The sequence below is a fragment of the Bicyclus anynana genome, chromosome 24 (assembly GCF_947172395.1).
Source record: "Bicyclus anynana chromosome 24, ilBicAnyn1.1, whole genome shotgun sequence".
NCBI lineage: Eukaryota > Metazoa > Arthropoda > Insecta > Lepidoptera > Nymphalidae > Bicyclus > Bicyclus anynana.
In genome coordinates, this window is record NC_069106.1 from 2,249,488 (window position 1) to 2,275,987 (window position 26,500).

The window sequence follows — 26,500 nt, forward strand, 5'->3', positions numbered from 1 at the left end:
ATGGGTAGCAGCACCATCATTTTGTGGTTGAGGAAACACCTCGAGCAGGTACCAGGACTTGTGACCTTGAGAGTAGGATTAAGGGATCGCTTTAGAATGCATTGACAAAAAAAATCAAAAGTTATTTATTAATTTTTATATTTAAATTAAAATTCAAGTAAGCTCAGTTTACAAGCGCTTTTGATACGTCAGTTGACTATTTGTAAAGATTCTACCACTGGTTCGGAAAGCAGGTTCTGCTGAGAAGAAACCAGCAAGAAACTCAACAGTTGCTCTTTAAAAAAAAATCATTCAGTATTATAATTTACAATGACAATTTCTTTTAGTTTTACTTCCTGTGTGAAGGTAGAAGCTGATCCAACGGCCTACAAGCGTCTTTATCATTAAGAAACTCATCATCACCTCGACTAAGTAATTAAATGTTTTTTATCACTCCCATGTTATGTTTATTAAAACTCACCTCGCCCGACATGTTCTTGACTAAACAATTTATCCGACTTCCTACTAATATAAACGCGAAAGTTTGTATGCATGTTTGTTTGGATGTTTGTTATTCTTTAACGCCGCTACTACTGGACCGATTTGGCTGAAATATGGAATGGAAATAGATTTTACCCTGGATTAATTAAGATTAATGGCTACTTTTCGTCCCGGGAAAATCCATGGTTCCCGCGCGATTTGTGAAAAACTGAATTCGTCGCGGGCGGGCTGATCAATAAATTGTTATAGATATAGGTACCTAGTTGACGGCATTTTAGCCACTGACGATCAATCTCTCGAAACTGATTCGTGATTATGCTGTTGGCCTGTTGCTGTTTCTGGCGGTTGGCATGATGTCATGTACGTCGCGACCTACACACGATCAGTTTTATCGGATGTCAAGCCGTTAGCGCTGCAGGCACTACTACTAAGGACAATGATATTTTATAATTTATTTAGAGTATAAAACAATAATTACTACAATTACCTAATGTTTTATTTTCTTGTACTACGTTAATTTTGCACTAGCGCCATCTATTATTACACTATTATACAACGCCATCTATATTTTATTATTTGTAAATTTCAAGTTTTGCTACGCACAGATAGATGTCGCACTTAAAAACATTTAAATTGTAGAGTTTTAATATATTGAATACATCCAAATAAAATAGTATTTTAATAGCTAATGAATTAATTTTAACAAATACAAGAAAGACTACTAAAAAATATAAATAACCTACTAGTTACTACTCGACAAAAGATGTCGCTGTATTCAATTGACATAAAAAAAAACTATTTCTGAATTACATTCAGAAATTTGACTTTTTTTATAAAGTATAATATAATTCTACTTCTCTATGGACCGTTTTTATAAAGAATTACGCCATGATCCTCTTTTTTAATTCCATCAAAATCGTTTGATTTTGAATTTCTACGTACCTACTCTATAACTTATTATTTAGAAACAAAATTACCTAATAAAAGCTGTAGGTACATAATGACTAAGACTAACAAATGACCTGTTCTATTGGTAAAATAATTTTCAAAATCCAGTAGATTCAGAGATTAGTCCCTACAATAGATGAACCCAGAAAGATACTTGTCAAAAGGGTTCCTAAGTAGGTTCAATTATCCAAATAATTGAAAAAAAAACTCCACCAAACTTTTAGGGGTAGTCGCTACTTAGCCAATGAAGATATAAAACGCCCCTAAAGATTCCTACAAGGGCAATTATAGGGGTAAATTAGTCATTAGGACGAATATACACCAACACTCGGATTTGCCCCGGGCCACCGCACTTCGTAATACAATATGAACGAAAATACTTCATTGTTTGGCATACATTGCTGCTTTGCTTGAAAACTTTGCTCATTTATACTATAGGTAGAAGGCAATGGATATCAAAAAAATTTATATAGTGGTGAAGTAAGAATTTCGTGTACGGTTGAGGTTTTATTCACCCTCGGGCGTAAAGGGTGGAAATGAATGGCTATGGGGTGGAAGAAGGCACATTTCCGCACATCCGTCCGTTCGCAGGCTCTTTATTTGGTAGGTTTTGGCTAATTTTTAGATTTCATTTCTTTTATTTTCATTTGGTAGAGTTTAATTTGTTGGATTTTGGTAAAAAGATTATTTTGCAGTTTGTTTTTATGTAATCATTTTTTGACTGGGGCCATGAGACGAAAACTTCATTTGCTTGACGCGTTATAATATTGCTGACAGACCGTTTCTTGACCGTTCTGTGAGCTGTGATAGGCCAATAAATATGACCTCTGCCTCCGATTCTGGAGGGCGTAGGTTCGAATCCGGTCCGGGGCACGCACCTCCAACTTTTCAGTTGTCTGCATTTTAAGAAATTAAATATCAATCGTGTCTCAAACGGTGAAGGAAAACTTCGTGAGGAAACCTGTACATCAGAGAATTTTCTGCGTGTGTGAAGTCTGCCAATCCGCATGTGGCCAGCGTGGTGGACTATTGGCCTAACTCCTCTCACCCTGAGAGGAGACGCGAGCTCAGCGATTAGCCGAATATGGGTTGATAATGATGATGAATGATGACCGTTTCCTGCGGAATCAATCGCGTAGTTCCCGTATGAGAATATGGTGATAAAATATAACCTATGACATTTGCAAATGACGTGGTTTTCTAGTGGTAAAAGAATTTTCTAAATCAGCTAAGTATATCCAGAGATTACCCCCTACAACACCACAAACTTATTATATCTAGATATAAATAGTCTTATTAGAACAATGATATTAAACACCGTTAGATATGTTACTATCTGAAAAATGAGGCGCTCAACAGAGAAAATTTATAGTCAACTTGTGGTCAACAACGAACGTTATTTAAACAAATAATACCTAAAAATCGTCTACCATATTGAGTTGTGTGTTAAGGAAGTGTAAAAACTATATATATATACATAAATATGTAATTGAAAGAAAGACAATCAATGAATCAATCAATCAATTTATTTATTTGCAGATACATGCATTACTTATACAGGTGGTCGGTAGATGTAGATGGTAAATGTATCTTGCCAATTTGGCATGCAAATTATTTATTAAGTATTTAATGATTCAAATGACAATTTCACCATTTAAAATTTACATCTTTACAATTAAAATATGTATGAAAATAACAATAATATTAACTTAAATACTCATTTACACTGTAGAATGACTGTTGAGTTAGGTATTTATATAAATTATTTTTAAAGCAATTTATATTCTTTTCTTTCCTAATTTCTTTTGGTAACTTATTATAAATTCTTACTGCCGCAATGAATAAACTATTATGGTACAGAGTAGTTTTATGTTGTTCGCATCTAAAATCATTGTCGCGTTTATTTTCATAAGGTATAAATATTTTTTTGTTATTAACTACAAACATGACTATTTCATAAATATATAATGATGGTACCGTTAATATGTTTATTAAGACAAAACAGTGCATGTGTGCGCTCAGTGTTGTAGCCTATTATTCGGATCACGGAGATTATGTAGGGATAATTTTGTGGTGATTTTGTAGAGACGTAACCGATTTAAAGTATAAGATAATCATTGTGAATTTTCAACAGAATTTTCTTCAAATACCCTCTAGGTATTTGAAGAAAATTCTGCGTGACTCGCTCGGTTCTTTGCTCGCTCGTTTGATAAACGAGTACAGCGGCGCTCGTGGTAGAAGATAGAGTCCTTTTCATGAAAGAAGTCCCGTGGTTAAAACCTGAACTGAAATTGACAGGACCATATTATATTATTGACAAATAATAATAGGCCAACAAAAAAAATATGTTATTGGGATTTTTCTTACAAACAAAATCTTAATAGCAGCCTGGAGTGGAGCTGTTAGTAAAGCCGTCGGTCTTTGGGCAGCAAAATGGTAGTGTAATAGAAACTCAAAAATATTTATTTACTTTAGTAATAATACTAGCTGTTTTTGGTGCATTTGCCTAAAAAAAATGCCAATTCGCTATCTGTGCAAAAATTACAAGCATATCAAAATGTCATCATATAGAAAACAGGCAAAGATGCAAAATAATTTTCAGAAAATGTGTTCAAAGTGTGTTTCCTTGCAAATGTGTTATAAAATACATATACATACCTGCACATTGATAATTATAGCTGCTCCTCACTACAGCTCTCGCCTATGGCTCGAGCTGCAATATCGCCTCGGCTGTAATTTTCAACTTACTGCTTTCATATAATAATGTACTATTATTATTAGTGCGTCTACTAATTACATTATGACACCAATATGAAATGAGGTGTCTTAATCCTCTTAGCGTTCGCGTGTCATAATCCTTGTCTTGGTTATCTATATGACAAATACTTACAATACAATAATATAACAAATATGACAGATAAAAAATTTTTTATTATTCTTTACAAGTTAGCCCTTGACTACAATCTCACCTGATGGTAAGTGATTATGCAATCTAAGATGGAACCGGCTAAGGAGGATGAAAATCCACATCTCTTATGGTTTCTACACGACTTCGTACCGGAACGCTAAATCGCTTGGCGGTACGTCTTTCTCGGTAGGGTGGTAACTAGCCACGGCCGAAGCCCCTCACCAGCCAGAAGTGGACTAATTAAGAAAATCTCAATCGGCCCAGCTGGGGATCGAACCCTGGAATTCCATTATGTAAATCCACCGCTCATACCACTGCGTCACGGAGGCCGTCTACCTCTATAGTCCATTGGTACACTATATGACTTCGTATCACGAGGTCCTGGATTCGAGTCCTGGGTAAGGCTATGTAATACTGAGCTTTCTTTATTTCTATAAATTAGCCCGGAGTTGGGAAGCTGGTGGTGTCACACCCAAGTGCCTCGGAGAGCACGAAACAAGGCGGTAATGGCGGTCTTACCTATATCAGTTCAGTTTATCGCCGCGGGACTTCTTTCGTGGTGCGAAGTCTAAGCCGTCGGTCCCGGTCATTGTCACTAACGTGATCATCATTATCATCAACTCAACTGTGAATAAAATAAATTTATTGGTGTGTTTTCTGTATGAATAGTAGAAATGATTAAAAAAAGTCCAAAAACTCACACAGAGTTTCCACAAACATAAAACGACCACGAAAGTAAAAAAAAAATCGTGCGTTTTCACAAGTAAAATTCGCAAAGTAAAAACTATAAACATGTAATAATTAAAAATACGGAACGGATAAATAACAATTTTATTTTTCCATCTGAATTAGGTACGTATAATTATTTTCTACTGTTTTTGACAAACTAATTAAAATAGTACAATTTATCTAATAACCGTGTGAATAAAATAAATTTATTCGTATGTTTTCTGTATGAATAGTCGAAATGATTAAAAAGAACCCAAAAATATACACATAGTTTCCACAAATTTCATAAAATGACCACGAAAGTTAAAAAGAAAATCTTTTTAAAGTAAAAAAGAAATTTTTACAAGTGAAATTACAAATACGTAGTTATAAACCGGTAATAATAAAAATAAAATTATTTTATTTTTCTGTCCGATTTATGTATAATTATTTTTACAAATATAATTTTCTACTATTTTTGTCAAACTAATAAGAATAAACAATTTATCCAAAAACCGTGTGAATTAAATTTTATTCGCATATATTTCCTGTATGATATCTCGAAATTATTAAAAAAGAACCCGAAAGCTTACTTAAAGTTTCCACAAATTTCATAAAACGATCACGAAAGTAAAAAAAGAAAATCTTGGATAAATAACATAATTTCATTTTTCCGTCTGAATTACGTATAATTTTCTACTACTTACTATTTTCTACTATTTCTGACAAACTTATTTTCAATTTATCCCATAATCGTGTGAATAAAATAAATTTATTCGTATGTTTGCTGTAAGAATAGTCGAAATTAAAAAAAAAGTCCAAAAACTCGCACAGAGTTTCCACAAATTTCATAAGCATCGTCCCTTAATCATGTTAGACATTAGGTCTACACCGTTTTGTCGATCGATTGCCTCCGCTCCACAGCGGTCTTATTCGCTCGACATAGGATACATATTGACAGGGTGGCTCACAGCTAGAACGAGAGGGATGCATAGGGGTGGTTTTGTCGGGGGGTGTTACTTTGAACGCTACGCCCAAATCTGCTAACGGTAGCGAACAGTTATCAACCAGGGGTTGTGTAAAACGGATGTCCCTTACGAAATCGTTACGTGCGATTTTAATGTAAAATTTACTGTTTTGGAATTTTTTGGAACTTTGTTGGTTTATTATTCGATGGTTTTTAAGTTTTTATGGTTGTTGGTTTGAGAAGAGTTGTTGGTTTTTGAAGTTTTCGGTGTTAAAAACTGTTTTTTGTACTGCAAGGAGTGTAAGGAAGACTGAATATGATTATTTTTGGAAATTGAGTGATGTTTTTGTGTTGTAAAGGGATGAATATTTACAGTTGAGAGGTAAGTTTTTATCTAAAGTACTTAACTATCCATACTTATATTATAACTAGCGGACACCCGCGTCTTCGTACGCCCTTAATCCGGCCGGATTAAAGAGGTCTAACTTTAATCCGGCCCTCTCGCAAAATCCGTTAATACATGACGTCCACTCTACCTCACTGCCGAATTTCACCTAGTACGTCAAACCGGTTTTCGAGATATTGTGATGAATGACCTTCCGCATTTATATATTAATATTATAAAAGCGAATGTTTGTTTGTATGTTTGTTACACTTTCAAGGGTAAACCACCAAACCGATTTTAAAAATTCTTTCACCAATGGAAAGCTGCATTATCAACGAGTGACATAGACAATATTTTATTCTCATTATTCCCACGGAATCAGGAACTACGCGAGGTACAATCATCATTCATCATTACCAACCCATATTCGGCTCACTGCTGAGCTCGAGTCTTCTATCAGAATGAGAGGGGTTAGGCCAATAATCCACCACGCTGGCCCAATGCAGATTGGCAGACTTCACACACGCAGAGAATAAAGAAAATTCTCTGGTATGCAGGTTTCCTCACGATGTTTTCCTTCACCGTTTGAGACAGGTGATATTTAATTTTTAAAAATGCACACAACTGAAAAGTTGGAGGTGCATGCCCCGGACTGGACTCGAACCCACGCCCTCCGGAATCGGAGGCAGAGGTCATATCGACTGGGTTACCACGGTTTATAACGAGTTACAAATTTTTTTGTTATATTGGTATATACAGTCAATACAGTCAAGTCAAATGTACAAATACTTACCTAATAAATAATGTACCTACTTATTGACTATACCTAAAGCTAAACGATCAAAAACCTTAGGAGTATTTTATGATATTACTAAGCACTAGGAGCCGTGATAGCCCAGTGGTTATGATGATTAAATTAAATACGTATAAGCGCCAACGATGGGTTTTAAAGTATCACTTTTTTAACCCCTGACGGAAAAAGAGGTGTGTTACAAGTTTGACGTGTCTGTCTGTCTGGGGATAAAGCTATTTCAATTTAGTTTATTTTATATAAAAGGTGACTTGTGTGCGAATATTCTTAGGTATGTTTGATGATAATCGGTTGTGCCGTTTAAAAGTTATGGGGAGGTGAAAGTGGAAGACTAACCGAATGTCTCCAAATATAATCGAGTGAGGTTTCAAATGAAAGCGCACTAAAATAGAATATTGATGACTTGATTAAGAGTGTAATTAATAATTTCATGACCTTTACGGGGTCCTTTACCATGACTCGGGGTTTTACAAAATTTAAATTTTTTTAAGAAGCAAATGAGGATTAGGCCGTGTTTAAAGGTACTGTTACACATGTTCTAAAATAGCATGCTAAAAAGCTATTAAGTATGCTCCATACGAGCATGCTTATCATCAGTTTACATTTGCTAGCAATAAGCATGCTATTTTTAAGTATGCTCCTGAATAGGCATGCTCAAAGCAAACATTCCAATTACATATGCTGATTTGTATCTATCACTTTCTGTCTATAGTATCGTGTTAGACAGGGAGAGGTGAAGGTGAAGAGAATACAGTATAGCAATGCTGATCGTCCCCGTCCACCCGCGCAGCAAGTAGCAAGCTCATAAATCGCACGACTGTTGATTCCTGAGCAAGCTTTTTACTAGCAATGTTGTGATGCACATGATAATAAGTAGCATGCTTTCGTGCTTAAAATGAGCATGACTGTGTAAAAGTAGCTTTAACTCGATAAACAATATTGATAATTTCCAACACTAATTGTATGACACCATCAAAATAATAAAGTTCCAAGCGCTCCACATTGGCCCCAGGGCACTTGTAATATTTATTTTTCAAGTAATTAACTAATTTTCATTGCACTCCATTTAATTAATAGGCGTAATGACTGAAGAGTTGTGCGTATTTGTTTGCTTACTTCGCTGTTAAAAATTAATTAAATTGATTGTAATATTGTTGGTATGATAAATGATTATTACGTACGTACGTATTAGCGTATTACGTACGTATTAGCAGTATAATCTATTTGTTGAATTTATGTATTAACCCAAGCCTTCCTCAATAAATGGACTATCGAACACAATATGTATACTTTCAACTGATTTTAATGCTTTTACAAGTAAACATACAGTCTCAAAGTCAAACAATTTGATCCACGATAGCCCATTGGATATGACCTCTGCCTTCGATTCGGACGGCGTAGGTTCGAATCCGGTCTGGGTGTGCATCTCCAACTTTTTAATTATGTGCATTTTAATAAATTAAATATCACGTGTCTCAAACGGTGAAGGAAAACATCGTGAGGAAACCTGTATACCAGCGAATTTTCTTAATTCTCTGCGTGTGTGTCTGCCAATCCGCATTGGGTCAGCGTGGTTGACTATTGACTTAATCCCTCTCATTCTTAGAGGATACTCGATCAATCAATCAATCAATCAATCAATTTATTTATTTGCAGACATACATACATGCATTATATACACAGGTGGTCGGTAGATGTAGATGGTAAATGTATCTTGCCAATTTGGAAGATAGCTCGAGCTCAGCAGTTAGCCGAATATGGGTTGATAACGAATATTTTTAAAGATATGAATAGCCAAGCTATACGGAACCCACTTTGGATCGTTGTACTAATGAATGTCAAAGAAGCATCGTCGTTCCGATCCATAAGATGCGGTCGACTGCCCACTTGCCGATAGCATCTCGCCCGTAAACTTTATATGCCGCTGTAAAACAACCCTTGCTCGTCGGCCTGGCCGTCTGTTACACCGTAACGAGCAATTTTATACGCGATTACATGTATAATGAAGTACCGCAAAAAAGTGTTCCAAAGTTCCAAGCTAGTGGTAAAAGAATTTACAAAAATCGGTTCAGTAGATCCATAGATCCAAAAAGATCTCTTTATAATATCTATATATATAAAAGAAAGTTAGTTACTCCACTTATAATTCAAGAACGGCTGAACCGATTTAGCTGAAAATTGGCAGGGAGGTAGTTTAGAGCCAGGAGAAGGACATAGGATACTTTTTTCTTTTTGTAGGGGTAGACGAAGTCGCGGGCGTCCGCTAGTTACAATATATAATATAGATTAACAGACGCTCTGTTGTTTCCATGGAAATATACATAGATTAAAGAATAATAGGCAGATAAAGCGCACGGAACACGACGGTGTCGTAGCCGCTCCAAATACAAAATTTAAAAACGAATACATTCTCGAGTCACGAAGCGTTGCATCAGTAATTTTCAATATTATTCAAGAAAAATGGCGCCTTTTGTTGTTCAATGTTTTAAAAACTGTTTATAAAAACTAAAGAAATAAGATGGAGTATTTTTTATTAGTAATTAGTGTTAGTGTTAAATTTTGAAAATACAAATTATGAAAAAAGTTTGTATATGCGGATGTCAAGGAGACGCGTGACGTTCTATGGGTTTCACCGGCTTTACCACGCTGTTTGTAAAGACTCATTCTGGATCATCTTTATTCTGTGGCTATATGTAGGTAATAAATGAAATTGAATTGTCTGTCTGTAATTTAAAAATAACTGCGTTTTCTCAAGCCAAGTTGTGAGCGTTCGCAAGTAGTAGTGTAACATAAAATAAATTTCAATTTAAGTTTGACATTGCGTTGAACGGTGTGACAGGCGGTCGGCACAAAGCGCATCTTAGCACCGTAAAGGGGTAGAATTAGACTTTGTAATGTTTTATGATTGAAACTGTTAAATATGCATTAACTTGTAATTAGCTCGAAACTCTGTCGCGGTCATAAAGAGTCTTTTTTTTTAATCAATTTTCCGTTTATCTGTGCATCTTTACCACTTGTTACATTGTAGTATGGCTGCAAATGCTCTGTTGTGACTCGTCACAAGGATTAATCTGATACGGTTCAGCATTATTTACTATCTTTGAAGTATTTTTTTTTACATTATATAGGCGAGCGCTTGGCTGCAATCATGCTTGTTTTACATTATACAGGCGAGCGCTTGGCTGCAATCATGCTTGTTTTACATTATACAGGCGAGCGCTTGGCTGCAATCATTCCTTTTTTACATTATATAGGCGAGCGCTTAACTGCAATCATGCTTGTTTTACATTATATAGGTGAGCGCTTGGCTGCAATCATGCTCGTTTTACATTATATAGACGAGCGCTTGGCTGCAATCATTCTTATTTTACATTATATAGACGAGCGCTTGGCTGCAATCATTCTTATTTTACATTATATAGACGAGCGCTTGGCTGCAATCATTCTTATTTTACATTATATAGACGAGCGCTTGGCTGCAATCATTCTTATTTTACATTATATAGACGAGCGCTTGGCTGCAATCATTCTTATTTTACATTATATAGACGAGCGCTTGGCTGCAATCATTCTTATTTTACATTATATAGACGAGCGCTTGGCTGCAATCATTCTTATTTTACATTATATAGACGAGCGCTTGGCTGCAATTATTCTTATTTTACATTATATAGGCGAGCGCTTGGCTGCAATCATTCTTATTTTACATTATATAGGCGAGCGCTTGGCTGCCATCATGCTTGTTTTACATTATACAGGCGAGCGCTTGGCTGCAATCATGCTTGACAGTAAGCGATGATGAAGCCTTTAAGATGTTTATTCACTCTTGACTTAAATACACACACGTTGGTAGGGAAAACGGAAGCTGGAAGGGCATTCCATAATTTTCTCTGCCTGGAGTTGCGCTCTTGGTGGCAAACGCCCTCGTGCCACAGAGGAAGCACTTTATGCCGTCGGTTTTTGACAAGAGGCCTGCCAAACCGTATAGGAGCAACGCGAAGGGTCTAAAACTCATCTGAGTCTTGGGTCATCTGAGACTAGGGTTGCCGACCGAACTATAATGTATAGTATTGTATCGCGTCTGCGTTCTATATTCTGTTGAAAAAATACATAATACACAAAAATACTATATTTTCTCAAGAAATGTTGACAGTCTTATCTGAGACCTCTGACCAATTACCTTCTATGGGACTTGCCTCATCTAGAGGATACCCCTCTGTCAAAACTAACATTAACCTAACGTGTTCGTATAAACTACGTCTATAGAATTGATGATTGACAGTGTTAAAACATGATTAAAATTACACGTGTGTGTATTACAATTTAAAATTTACAGTTATGTGTAGTGTAAGAATACAGGAGTTAAATATTTTTGATGTGTGATTCAAGAAATTAAAGACAATTTTGTAGGTGAATCGCACTCAAATGAGTGCGATTCAAATCCAAACGAAAGTACCTAATTGGTTTGAGTTTGAGAGGGATGGTGATTTTTGAAATGACAACCTTTTTAAGGGAGGGTAAACCGTTTTTTGTAACGTAACGCGTTACGCCGCCACTCTGTCTGGCTTCTGTGACGCAGGTTTAAGTTATTTTTTTTTTTAATTTCGATTTTAGAAACGCAATTGATAAGTGCAAAAGTTATTCAATATTTTGATACATCGTGGATCTATTAAGCACTGTATTTTTGTACACGAAACCTGATATGGCGCTAAATCTATGAAACAAACACCCCCAGGTGTGCGAGACTAGTCAAGCGTGCACGTAATCGATACTTTGTGAAAATCGATCAACTTTTTAGCGTCCGATTAGATTTTAAATCGATATTTGGTTTTTTTAGTCGTTTTAATTAGCATTTCTTTGTTAAAGCTGACGTTGTCTAAATATTTGTTTTTTTTTGGGTTCCGTATTTTTTAAATAAAAGGTGTTTCTTTTGTCAATTTAGTAACAACAGACGCCCGCGACTCCGTCCGTGTGAAATCTATACTAATATTATAAAGCTGAAGAGTTTGTTTGTTTGATTGAACGCGCTAATCTCAGGAACTACTGGTTCTATTTGAAAAATTCTTTCAGTGTTAGATAGCCCATTTATCGAGGAAGGCTATAGGCTATATATTATCCCCATATTCCTACGGGAACGGGAACCACGCGGGTGAAACCGCGCGGCGTCAGCTAGTTTATATATAACTTTTTTTTTTACGTTCAAACTCAATGAAACAAAGCGTTAGCGATCGAAAATAGAGAATCGACGTGTCATTTGGCTAGGGGGGCTGTATCGACGTGTCATTTGCCTAGGGGGGCTGTTGTGTTTTGGGCTTAGTTTACCTTATTAGTAGTTTTAGTTAATATTTTAAATCGTAGAAAAATACTTTAAGAGCGTGCAGCGCGTCGGCACGATATGGATAAAATTCGAAGCGCAAACGAGACGCCGAATTATGACTTTCACGTGAGTGAAAAGCACGGAGCGATTGACCCGCAACGCAAATTTACCTAATTGCTAGTAAATTAAACAACATAACGAAAATCAAAATGGCCATGTTCAAGATATATACCTAATTTTCTATACAAAACAAAAATTTAAGAAAATAAGTTTGCCTTTCCTGAGATTGAAAGCAAAATGTGAGCAAACATGTATTTTTCAAAAAAATAAACTATCGGGACAAGTTTTACAAATTGTGTATTTTGTATAGTCATACCGAAGCTAACTCTTTGAAATATCATTTACCCAAATATCAGGCTCCTAACTTTTCCAGAATCTGAGATCCAGAAACATTTGTAACCACCAAATTACATATTGCACACTCTTAATCATTTTAGAATTTAAACTATCGTGAGTGTTATTCATATTAATTGATTGTAATTCAGTTTGGATCGTGCCGCGTTGCAAGAACCAGCTCATGACTAAGGGCCCCGTATGGGTTCGAAATTAGTCGGGCATACTCCGACCTAATATCACGTGAGTTTTAGCCGTGTTTCATAATCAATTAACTCTTAATCATGTAGTAAGACTTTCTAGAGGTCGATTCCCGGCTTGGATAAGGTTGGGATTTTTTTCTAAATTACGGTAAATTATGTAGGCATCGGCCGTAGCATATCGGCAAAAACGTACCGCAGAGCGTTATCGCCTCGCTAAACGATACCTATTTTGACAGATTTCTGATTGTGTAAGTGCCGTAGGCTCCTTATGCGGAACCTCAGCGGCGTCACCGGGGGGTTTGGGCGAGCGCAGAAGCATCGCCTGATGGGGCCCGAAGGCAGAAGCAGAGTGGATGGGCGGAACGACTCTCTAAGGGCGTCTCCTCTGAGACTCGGACCTCGACTTAGAGGGCCATTCGGGAAGGGTGTTTTGGCCTGAGTGTATCAGTCCGAGCGCCCCCGAGATCGTGAGTAAAAAAGCCCACGTCTGGGTGACGTCAGATATTTTGACAGAGCTGCCATCCATCCCAACCAGCTAGTGGTTGAGGCCTGCAATTACACTCCCAACCTAAACGCTAACTGCAAGCAGAGGCGACCCAAGAACGTCCTTTACGATCCAGACGATGACATGACGACCGACAATACTTCCCAGGCAACACAATCACAAGCTACACAGCGTCTTCGCCGCCGAAGACGAAGTCCCCGATATCTAACGTCACCCGGACGTGGGTTTTCTAACTCACGATCTCGGGGGCGTCCGGACGTCACTCAGGTCACGGTTACCTCCGCCAGAATGGCCCTCTAAGCCGTGGTCCGAGTCTCATAGGAGACGCCCTTAGAGAGCCGTTCCGTCCTCTATCTTTCTTTCAGCCTTCGGGTCTCATCAGGCGATGCTTCTGCGCTCGCCCAACCCCCCCTGTGCAAGAGCTATTGGCACCTACTCAGACAGAAAAAAAAAGCTAAACGATTTAGCGCTTCGGTACAATGTTGCGTAGAAACTGTGTTTTTTTTTATTCTCCACAAGTTAGCCCTTGACTACAATCACACCTGATGCTAAGTGATGATGCAATCTAAGATGGGAGCGGGCTAACTTGTTAGGAGTAGGATGAAATCCACAATCCTTTCAGTTTATTACATTACGGCACATGTGCGTAATGAGATACATTACAATACTGAAATTGGTGAAATAAGAGATACTTTTCGAGCAAATGTGTTATAAAGAATATTACATACTCAATTTTACCCGACAAAAAGCCTGTAATACTTGTATTTACGTACACTAGTTATTTACAAGCGATGTCCGCTCCCGATAAGTATGCGGCAGTAATTTATCAGGTATTCGCGTATTTCAGCTGAAAACACGCTTTTCATCGGGAATCGTTCGTTTGATTGCCACTTTTGGTGTTTTAAACACGGCACGTTTCAATTGCATGGACTATTTTATTTTTTTTTTAAACTTGGTTTGGTGGAATGTTTGATATAAGTGCGGTTATATGTTTAAAGTATGTCTATAAAACTCAGACTAAATACATAAGGACTAGTATCGCACCCAAATTCACGAATAAAATTTTCTGCCATTTTCTAAGGAAAACGAGCTTAGATTTCATACATATCTTATACATATCTTATATATGGTATAAAAACGAACAAAACCTGCTAGTAAACTAGCAGTTTTTGTTAATTTTTTACACCATTTAACTACACAAGATGGTATTTTTACGGAGGTTTTTGACCGACGGACACGATTGTAAACTATGAAACATCGATTCTATAAAGACAGTGTTTATAATCGCATAAGATCATTGATCACATACTTTGAGAGAAAAATGATGTCTTGCGAGGCGAGTCTTTATCTAATTAGTCTGAGCTATAAAATCACGTCGTTCTAAATTTGGAAGGCGTAGATTCGAATCCGGTCCGGGGTTTACACCTCCACCTTTTCTGTTACGTATGTTAATTTTAAGAAATTAAATATCACGTCTCCACGGTGAAGGAAAAACATCTTCAGGAAATCTGCATATCTGAAAATTTTCTTAATTGTCTACGTGTGTCATCACTATCACCCATATTCAGCTCACTGCTGAGCTCGAGTCTCCTCTCAGAATGGCCAATAGTCCACCACGCTGGCCCAATGCGGGTTGGCAGACATGCACCTCCAACTTTTAAATTGTGTGCACTTTACCAAATTAAATATCACGTGTCTCAAACGGTTAAGGAAAAACATCGTGAGGAAACCTGCATAGCAGAGAATTTTCTTAATTCTCTGCTGCTATCTCATTCTGAGAGGAGACTCGAGCTCAGCAGTGAGCCTAATATAGGTTGATAATGATGATGATTAAGATTACAATCAAGTTTTGTGAGAGAAAAAGTATTTGTAACCAATTTAGCCATTATAAATCTGCAAATTTATTTCACAAATTATTTATTCGCAGAGTTAAGAGGAAGGGGAGGTAAGCAGGACCCTCTTAATATAATCTGTGCCCGCGGGACTGCCTGCTAAGAACAATAACGCACTTAACTGACTGAATTATAAATGAGTTAAACGTCTTGAGTGGGAGCTATCCGGTTGCCCAGTTAGCTGGATGTATTATGCTGTTATTTTACTTTGTCAGTTAGTGAGATGCATTTTATCTTTAACCCCCTACTCAAAAAGAGGGGTGTTATAACTTTTGACGTGTCTGTCTGTCTGTGGCACCATAATAATAATTGTTTATTTGCAAGAATTATTGTTTTTTACAACATTCAACTAAATTAATAGTGTGCAAATATTATACATGGTGAGTTGTGCCATAGGAAACGCTTTAATATCTTTTGGAATGCGGTTAAATATTTTAACTATATATATAGAAATAGACGGCCTCCGTGGCGCAGTGGTATGCGCGGTGGATTTACAAGACGGAGGTCCTGGGTTCGATCCCCGGCTGGGCAGATTGAGATTTTCTTAATTTGTCCAGGTCTGGCTGGTGGGAGGCTTTGGTTGTGGCTAGTTACCACCGCACCGACAAAAGACGTACCGCCAAGCGATTTAGCGTTCCGGTACGATGCCGTTTAGAAACCGAAAGGGGTGTGGATTTTCATCCTCCTTCTTGACAAGTTAGCCCGCTTCCATCTTAGACTGCATCATCACTTACCATCAGGTGAGATTGTAGTCAAGGGCTAACTTGTAAAGAATAAAAAAAAAATAATACACATCCCAGGATAATTCTTTAAGTATAATTTAGTTCTAGGAGAATAATTCAGCATCTAGTTATGAGGGTTTCTTGTATCACTAGAGTGCAAATCAAATGCAAAGTTATATTGTATATTTAAAGAATCTTTTAGGTTATTAATATTAAAATGAATGCATTTTGACTTCGTTAAATTTATTTGGAGATGTATTTTATATAGCCTTTGACGACCTCCGTACCGCAGTGGTATGCGCGGTGGATTTATATGACGGAGATCCTGGGTACGATCCCCGGACGAGCCGATTGAGGTCGAGGTCTGACTGGTGGGAGGCTTCGTCCGTTGCTAGTTACCACCCTACCGACATAACCGTACCGCCCAGCTATTTAGCGTTCTGGTAGGATGTGTAGAAACCGAAAGGGGTGTGAATTTTCATCCTACTCCTAACAAGTTAGCCCGTTTCCATCTTAGAATACATCATCACTTACCATTAGGTGAGATTGTAGTCAAGGGCTAACTTGTAAAGAATAAAAAAAATGTAATTACTTGTATGATAGCCACAAAGGGTTGTCAGTAAGCACCGGATGACATTTGTTACATAAATTCTCAATTTCACATATGTCAATAACACGTTCGCTGTGGCACTGATTATTTGCACTTTCCTCTGGTTCGGTACGAGGTTTTTTGACCTCATACTAGAACTTTGTAGTGTGGTACGAGGTCCATCAACCTCGTAACCCTTGAATACGCTAGACGTACGAGGTCAATTGACCTCGCAACGCAGCGAACGTGTTAACATAAGTCAAAGTTAGTGAATTAGCCTAGCATTCAAGAGTTAACCTGTCCAAGTTATTCTCACAGGACAGTTTATAAGTTACTAGCTGACGTCGCGTGGTTTCACCCGCGTGGTTCCCGTTCCCGTAGGAATACAGGGATAAAAATGTTTCGATGTTTGTTAGAGGCGCTCCGCACGTCTCGATACCGTCGAAACGTCACCTTAATGGCTCCACGGAAGATCAGCGCGGTATCCTTACGGACACTGCAGTATGCTGAGTGGTGACCCTTTTAGGATCACATCATGCAAGTTGCAATGTATTTTAATTTATTGTTTTTTTTTTTTCTCTCTTTTCTTTGTATGATGTGTATTCTAAATAAACTTTTCTTTCTTTCTTTCTTTCTAAAATATAGCCTATAGCCTTCCTCGGTAAATGGGCTATCTAACACTGAAAGAATTTTCCAAATCGGACCAGTAGTTCTTGCGATTAGCGCGTTCAAACAAACAAACTTTCAGCTTTATAATATTAGTATATATTCTCTATAAATGAAAAACTTTCGGTAAATAACATTTACTTCTATTCAATATATATTCCTCTTTCACAGGTCACCCAAAAATGTACTGAGCGCATTAAAAATGGATTCCCCAGTCTCCTCTCAAGACAATGACATAGAAGTGAACGTGGTCTCCGGCGCCAGTAGTCCGGATATCCCCTCCTCACCCTCTAGAAAAGAACAGAGTTACTACGACATCAAGAAGGACAAAGAAGAGAAGGCGACGGGTAGCGCTCCTTACACCAGCTTCTCTATTAGTTCTATATTGAACAGAACTGAGCCTAGAAGAGACTCGAATGTTCTAGAAGCAGCGTTGGCTGCTAATCATTTTGGAAATGCGAACGACGCCATGCTGTCCAGGTTAGTTTTATTATAATATTTTTAATATCTAACGAAAAATAGTGAATACAAGCCATCGCGGACTTTTTGTAGATCCACAAAAAGGGGATTGGGGGGTGATTTAACGAAAAGATGCGGCAAAGGATTTTTTTTTATATTAGACTAGCTGACGCCGCGCGGTTTAACCCGCGTGGTTCCTGTTCCCGTAAAAATACGGGGTAAATATATAGAATATAGCCTTCCTCGATAAATAGGCTATATAACACTGAAAGATTTTTTCAGATCGGAGCACTAGTTTCTGAGATTAGATTATTTATTATTTCTTTAGCTTTATAATATTAGTATTGATTGAAAGATAAATTAATAATTGTATTCGTGTATTTGTAATATTTATACAAAAAACTTAAAAAAGAAGTGGTTTCTGATGATTTATGTGATAATAAATACTTACTAGCGGATGCCCGCGACTTCGTTCGCGTGGAAATAAATGTAAACTTTCAACCCTTATTTCACCACATTAAAAACTCCTAAATCACATTATATTTCGTATTTAAAAAAACAAACAAATTTTTAAACTGTAACTAAAAATGAAAGACTTTCTATACGAACTTTGAATCCCTATTTCACCCCCTTCTAATTTTATTTTAGGGTCAAAAAGTTCATAAGGTACTTTTTGACACAAGGTACACTTTGCTCCAAGGTCCCATTTACCATTATACCAAAATTCATCTTGATCGGTTCAGCCGTTTAACCGTGAAAAGGTAACATACAGGCAGATAGACAGACTTACTTTCATATTTATAATATTATGGTGGTTCCCGTTCCCGTAGGAATACGGAGATAATATATAGCCTATAGCCTTCCTCGATAAATAGGCTATCTAACAGTGAAGGAATTTTTCAAATCGGACCAGTAGTTCCTGAGATTAGCGCGTTCAATCAAACAAACAAACAAACTCTTCAGCTTTATAATATTAGTATAGACTGTAGACGCATAGACGTTGTTAAAACCTAACTAACAAATAATATTATAGTAAAGGAGCTAACAGGCAGATAACAGATAGTACGAGCATTCAATGCAGCGTATTTATTGCATTCAACTTCTGGCATATAATTGCTCAGATCAATGCAGCCACAGCCATAATTGGTATATCTATAGCCTGGTTGAACTATCTTGGCTATCCAATGTGCCTCGTTTGCATTACTTGCTTGCCAGATGAAAGTCTCTGCTAGTGAGCAAGAAATAATTTATTAATTTACTATTTACACGCTTACTTTGGGGCTCTATAGTGATGTGTGTATTGTCGGTATATATTTATTTATTTATCATGCATTAATTTGCACATAATATTAAACTTTCTTAATGAATTTTAGCTACACGATGTTTAAAGAATTACCTATGTAAAGTTGAGCTTTTTTGACAAGTGGCGTGTACAGCTCGTGCGGATTAATTTGACACCTGGATCGAATGATGTTTGTACTGTGTTTGTTTGATTGTGTTTGGTAGCCAAGTTAATGCCAATTAAATAATTAAAGAGAATATTATCACTACGTTATATAAATAGTGTTCAACTTGGTTATCTCGTTGTTACGGTTTGCTAGATGTTAACGTCCGTTCAATCAGTCACTGCCAATTTACAAAGAATTGGAAAAACTCGATTAACTTTTATACAAAAGTATTCTTACCTCATATCGTTACATTTTCTTTTTGCAAAGTAAAAAACAAAAATGAAAACACGAGCTAGCTTGCACAAGTCACTTGAAAGCGGTTTTCAAGTTTACTATCTCGTTAGGACGATGCACAATCGATTTGCTAGATTAAGCTGTGGCGGGCGGTTGCGATCGACACGATCCTTTGGTCGGCCACCGCTAATTTACAACTAATTTCATTCTATACAGCCTTTTGAGACGCTACTCTGTATACGGTTTGGAGTTAATTGGGTCTGTATAAAGTTTTTTTTTTAGTATATAAAATAAGTAATTGAGATTAGTAGATTTCATCGCAGGCGTCCGCTATAACAATACGAACTTCTTGGTTTTTCCTATTAGGTTTTCTCTTAATTTTGTTGAAACACGTTCGCTGCGGTGCGAGGTCAATTGACCTCGTAAGTCTAGACCGTTCAAGAGTTACGAGGTCGACGGACCTCGTACCACACCACATAAAGTATTAGTATGAGGCCAAAAAGCCTCGTAACGCACCAGTGAAGTATAGAAAACAGAGTGAAGTATAGAAAAATCAGTGCTGGTCGACACAGTGTTGGTCGACACTTAAACTCAGCGTTCAAGTGTCGACCAACACTATGTTTTCTAGCACTTCTTGACCCCAACGTCCATCGGCTTTCCGAACGTGCCTCGTCCATTGCACCTTTATCGCGACTCGTTGAGCTATGTCAATTACTTAGGTTCTTCGTCGTTTTCAACCCATATACGGCTCACTGCTGAGCTCGAGTCTCCTCTCAGAATGAGAGGGGTTAGGCCAATAGTCCACCACGCTGACCCAATGCGGATTGGCAGACTTCACACACGCAGAGAATTAAGAAATTGTCTGGTATGCAGGTTTTCTCACGATGTTTTCCTTCACCGTTTGAGACACGTGATATTTAATTTCTTAAAATGCACACAACTGAAAAGTTGGTGGTGCATGCCCTATACCGGATTCAAACCCACACCCTCCGGAAACGGAGGCAGAGGTCATATCCACTGGGCTATCACGACTCTACTAAGTTAAACCAGGTTGTTATTTCTGTCAAAAATCCGTAAAATTAACCCTAAAAGGGACAAAACCCGACGATTTGTCCCCGTCAGCCCGCCACCGCCGTGTACAACACGCTCCAATTTGCCGTAAGCAAACGTAAAAACTATTCCGTACGACTTTTACGTCCGTCTGTGAGATAAAAGGGTCGTTTCCACCCTACAAAGGGGAAACTACTTGTAACATCTGATTAGACGACGTAATGTGTTTCTCCCGGAATTAAGAAAAGGGTAGACGGAATAAACTATCTTCATTTAACCTTTGAACAACCAGACAGATTTTTTATAGGCGGACTGCTGTCTGTCATGAAACTGATCTAATATAAAATATGCGTATGACTTTGTTTTTGTTAAGCTTTCATGCCTAAACATCTGAACTGATATTAGATTTAGTTTATGTTTTATCTCTGTATTACTATAGGCACAAACATACGCCGGTGAAATCGCGGGACCTCTGCTATAGATATACAGAATAAAGAAGATTACTTCAATTACTCAGAATTGTATTTTTTTCAAGTTTTTTGGATTGTTTACTATAGATTTTGGATTGTCCTGGGGACGTTTGCTGACAGGCTCAACTGTCAGTATTTCAATCACTGTTTTATGATTCATGTACTGACAAGTTAATCCTGTCATAGATTCTGAGTAGATATAAGTAGGCTTAAGTATTGTACTAACACCTAAATTAAGTTTAATGTTGACTAACACTATCATGACTCACTTTGTGAGTCGAAATAAAAGATTTTTATTTTATAGAAATTTCATATACGGTAAAAGCCTTTGACTGTGACTTTGTTCGCTCTACTCATCTTGAGCCGTAAGCATCCAGCAGCTCCCTTACCTTGCACGATGTCATCAGACCTAGTGGGTGGTCGACTATCGCTGCGTCATCTGGTGTAGGGTCGGTATTCCAGCGCCTTGGGACCCCAACGTCCATCGATTCTTCGAAGATCCTTACGTTAGAGGCAAAACTACCCGCCCACTTTAATATGACGCGGGTATATTAAAGTGCGCGGCTAATTGTGGCTCTGAGTATATATGCCTTCAAACTATACTAATATTATAAAGCTAAAGCGTTTGTTTGTTTGGTTGAACGCGCTAATCTCAGGAACTACTGGTCCGATTTGAAAAATTCTTTCAGTGTTAGGTAGCCCATTTATCGGGGAAGGCTAATTTTATAATTATCCCAGTATTCCGAAAACGGGAACTACACGGGTGAAACCACGCGGCGTCAGCTAGTCGGTCTATTACTCCTATATTCATACCATCGCTAGCACCAATTTGGGCGAGTTCTCGAACTGATATTTGCAGCTGTAAGCTCCCCCACATAAAATGTATCTTACCTCTGTATCAACCGTAGTGTTTACTTCGTCTATCTTTAACTTTCGTCTGTGATGTCTTAAGATGGATTAAATGGCTGCCCTTTATTTTTATTCCGTTAGGGTCGACTCAGATTAAGAACTTCGTTTAGGGATGTGTTCTTAGATGGGTTTTACAAATTAGCGCCATCTTGATTTAACAAGTTAGGAAAGGGTAAAATGCGACAAAGTGAGATGAAGAGAAAATCTCATCTCAATTTAAATAATTAAAACCTCAATAACTGAACCGCAAAGGGGTTGAACTCAACAACGAGAGATCGTGGGTTTGATCCCCGTTCGTAGGATTATTGTACCCACTCCTAACACTTTTTATTTTCGTCTTTTCCCACTAATTGTGTGGGGATGGGAATATTGGTTGTATTTAAAAGATATAACAATTATTCTTTTAGAATACAATCTATAGCAATTTTTAATAGTTAAACTAAAACTTTTTAGTACGAGTAGTAACCGGTATGCGGACAAATTAGTATTTTTATAGTAGTTGTTGTAGTAGAATATATATTATGTATAGTTATTAACCTTTATCATTAATGATAGTTTTTGATTCAACCTACTCGCAACATATGTATTTACATATTTTTCATCCATTAAATAATTTAAGAGTAGATGGTTTGCTGGAATCACGCTCCAACTGCCAATTTGCAGATAAAATTGGAACACAAAAAAAAAAAAAAATTGGGTGACAGTCATGGTGGTAACGTTTTACAATCTTAATTACTTCAAGAGTAAATAATCAAAACCTAATTACATGAAAACTTCATTCTAAATTTATTAAATTAATTAACGTAGATTTTGCTGACCATTACGACAGCAAAATCTCAACACATAACCTAAAGAGTTTCTTTTCTTCTACTGTCACCTGTCATCATTACCTGAGAGACTAATTATTTCGATTCGAAACAACTAAAGAGTAAACATGATAATTATCAGGTTTGAGGTTATAGATCCTTCAGTGAGCCAAGCTTCCACGGCGACATATACTATTGACGGGATGACCTATAGAAAACCATAACCTATAAACGTCCTACAAAGTGTCCGTGACAATCAACCTAGGTAGGTGTTAAGCCTCATACAATGTCTGGAATCTCATTGTTTAGGTATTTCTGAAGTATAGGTTACCAATAGATTAGCAACAGAACACCACCACCACCATGTTATGTGTAGAACAACCTTAAAAAAGGTTCCAGTTCAATATTGTGCTGTATTTTCCAGGCAAATATTAGGCATACAACGCATTTTTAGGTTTGATCATGTGTCATGAGTAATTACAGAGTAACCAGAGTGAGTCTTTACAAGCAACGTGCAAGCCGGTGAAACCCATTAAAAAAACAAACGTCACTTGACAACCGCATATACAAACTTTTTTTTATTAAATATATTTAAATTTAACACTAACAACAATTACGTAAATCAATATAATAATCAATAATTAGCAATAAAAATACTTCATCTTATTTCTTTAGGTTTTGTGAACAGTTTTTATAAAAACTTAAGACGCCATTTTGAATAATATTGAAAATTACTAATGCGACGGTTCGTGTCGTATTGACTAGAAAATGTATCACTTTCTGAATTTCGTATTTGGAGCGGCTACGACACCGTCGTGTTCCGTACACTCCATGTGTATATTATTGATTAATCTGTGTTAATAAGTATTTTGTTCCTACGCCCACAAAGACTACTATCTTTTATACCAACGTTGCCCCAGAAACAAGGCCTACGCGGTTAAAGCCGCGGGCCATACCTAAATGAGCGCCCAACTTTATTAAATTAAATTATCAAAACAAATTTAACAATCAAGGAAATTCTCAAAGAAAATTGGCAAACATCTCCCAGCTTAATTACACCCACGGAGACGGCGGACATTTTGTAAAACCTGCAAAGCATCTGTCATTGTTCACGCCATTTTGTTGACATCTCAACTTTTTTCTTTTTTTTTTTGTTGTTAATCTGTACAAGACTCGCTCTTGTAGTGCCTAATCTTTGAGGTAATTATAAAGGAGGATTTACTGGGAACTTGAAATGATTAATGGAGCGAAATTAGGGGAATCGCCTTTTTGTATTTTATCTGTATTAATTAGAGGGATTGCAAAGAGTTTTATACAATGGACGCTATCAGAGGGTAATTTGATTCTTTTGGCCTGGAGCGTGAATTAAGAGTAAACAATTTTTTTTTTATATTTGAAAATAAAGAAAGGATTGGTAATGTTAAAGGTACTATTAATTGTAAACTAAAAAACGCCCGTGACTTCGTCCTCGTGAAAATCAGTGATAAAAGTTTACACTGACTGTTTTTTATCTATTGGTTAACCGTATGAAGTTTCGTTCAGTAGTTCTTAAGTTTTAGACGCGGCAGAGGACTTAGTTTCATATTATCTATGATATCTCTGATACCTTTAAACGAGCAATATTCGTATATATACTTAATCTGAAAAACGTCTCCAACGATTTTCATTCAAATTTAGCGCCTATCGAACCTAGGATTCAGTTTTAGAAAACTCACCAAAAAAAAGTACCCACTGCGAGGTCCCAAAGCGATGTCATCCAGGCACTATTATATACACGACAAGCGGACGCCCCGCGATTTCACCCGTGTAGTTCCCATTCCCGTGAGAATATGGGGATAAAATATAGCCTATGACACACATATAACGGCTTTCTAGTGGTACAATAATTTACAAAATTGGTTCAGTAGACCCAAAGATTACCCCCTACAACACCACAAACTTTACCTCTTTTTAATATTAGTATATACTACCTGACGCCGCGCGGTTTCACCTGCTTGGTTCCCGTTCCCGTAAAACGGGGATAATATCCTGTAGCCTTTCTCAATAAATGGGCTATCTAACACTGAAAGAATTTTTCAAATCGGACCAGTAGTTCCTGAGATTAACGCGTTCAATTAAACAATCAAACTCTTCAGCTTTATATAGTACTAGTAGACGCCACGCGGTTTCACCCGCGTGTTTCCAGTTCCCGTAAGAATACGGGGATAAAATATAGCCTACAGCCTTTCTTGATAAATGGGTTATCTAACACTAAAAGAATTTTTCAAGTCGGACCAGTATTTCCTGAGATTAGCGTGTTCAATCAATCAAACAAACAAACAAACTCTTCAGTTTTATATATTAGTATCGATATAGATATAGATATAGGAAACAATCATATAAGTATGTTATGTAGAAAAGACTTGCAAAAACAATTAAACAAATCCACACACATCTCCAATATTACATAAAAGGTTCTTTTACAGTCACGTACCGGCGTGTAATATCTTTCCCACTGTATAAATATAATGGAATCTTTAGATAAACAGCCCCTACTTAAACACCTAATAATACTCAGAGACGCCTCACCCCAAAATCTTGGTTTCTGAAGGGTGCCTTACTTGCCCCTCTTAAACATAAATAACTTAACGACTTTTGTGTGACCCAAGTTATTAGATGCAGCGATTTATTCAATATATCTTATACTAGCTGACGCCGCGCGGTTTCACCCGCGTGGTTCCCGTTCCTGTAGGAATACGGGGATAATATATAGCCTATAGCCTTCCTCGATAAATGGGCTATCTAACACTGAAAGAATTTTTCAAATCAGACCAGTAGTTCTTGAGATTAGCGCGTTCAATCAATCAAACAAACAAACAAACTCTTCAGCTTTATAATATTAGTATAGATTATAACTATATTAAAAAGAGGAAAGATTTGTTTGCATTGAAAAGGCTCCGAAACTACTTTTATGTTTTATATATGTATAAGCAAACGCTTAGCTGCAATCAAACTTGATGGTAAGCGATGATGCAGCCTATAGTGGAATGCTCTTGCCTAGAAGATGCATATTCACTCTTGCCTTGAAGATACCCATGTTGGAGGTGGAGGGGAAAACGGAAGCTGGAAGAGCATTCCACATCTTTGCATCTTTACTGAACTAATTTGAAAAAATCTTTCACAGAAGCTATCCGTGAGTGCTACAGATTATTTTATCCCCGTATTTCTACGGGAACGAGAACTACGCGGGTGGAACCGCGTGGCGTCTGATATATAAAATTCGCGTGTCACATTGCTAGTTGCCATACTCAAATTTTGATGAAGCTTTAAATGTGTATTCGGTAGGTCTGAAAATAGGTTGTCATCTATTTTTCACACCCCTAAGGGCGATCGACTACAGAATTTATAAGAAAAAACAACGTTTATATAACAACGATTATATATCTAAAAATATAATGGAGAATGTTACGCAAAATGAGAAAAGAATGGTATGCAAAATCACTTGAAATTTTGTTACATTAGAGCTTTTATAAATACAAATACACTAGTTTTTGTTTTATTAAAAAATACCAAATAGTTATGATTTTTCATGCATTCAAAATTTGCATAAATATCGACAGTTGCAATATTATACGTGACGTCATCGTACAA

At 37.1% G+C, this 26,500-nt stretch overlaps 1 protein-coding gene across 1 annotated transcript in view; it reads left to right on the forward strand.

Moving 5' to 3' along the window:
* Positions 1 to 6,118: 6,118 nt before the first annotated feature.
* LOC112043977 (homeobox protein HMX3-B-like) overlaps positions 6,119 to 26,500 on the forward strand; it is a 41,495-nt gene continuing 21,113 nt past the window's right edge. The window contains exons 1-2 of the mRNA XM_024079676.2: positions 6,119 to 6,393; positions 17,666 to 17,974. Of these exons, the coding sequence (XP_023935444.1) occupies positions 17,697 to 17,974 (278 nt within the window). The 5' untranslated portion in view covers positions 6,119 to 6,393; positions 17,666 to 17,696. The remainder of the gene's footprint in view (positions 6,394 to 17,665; positions 17,975 to 26,500) is intronic.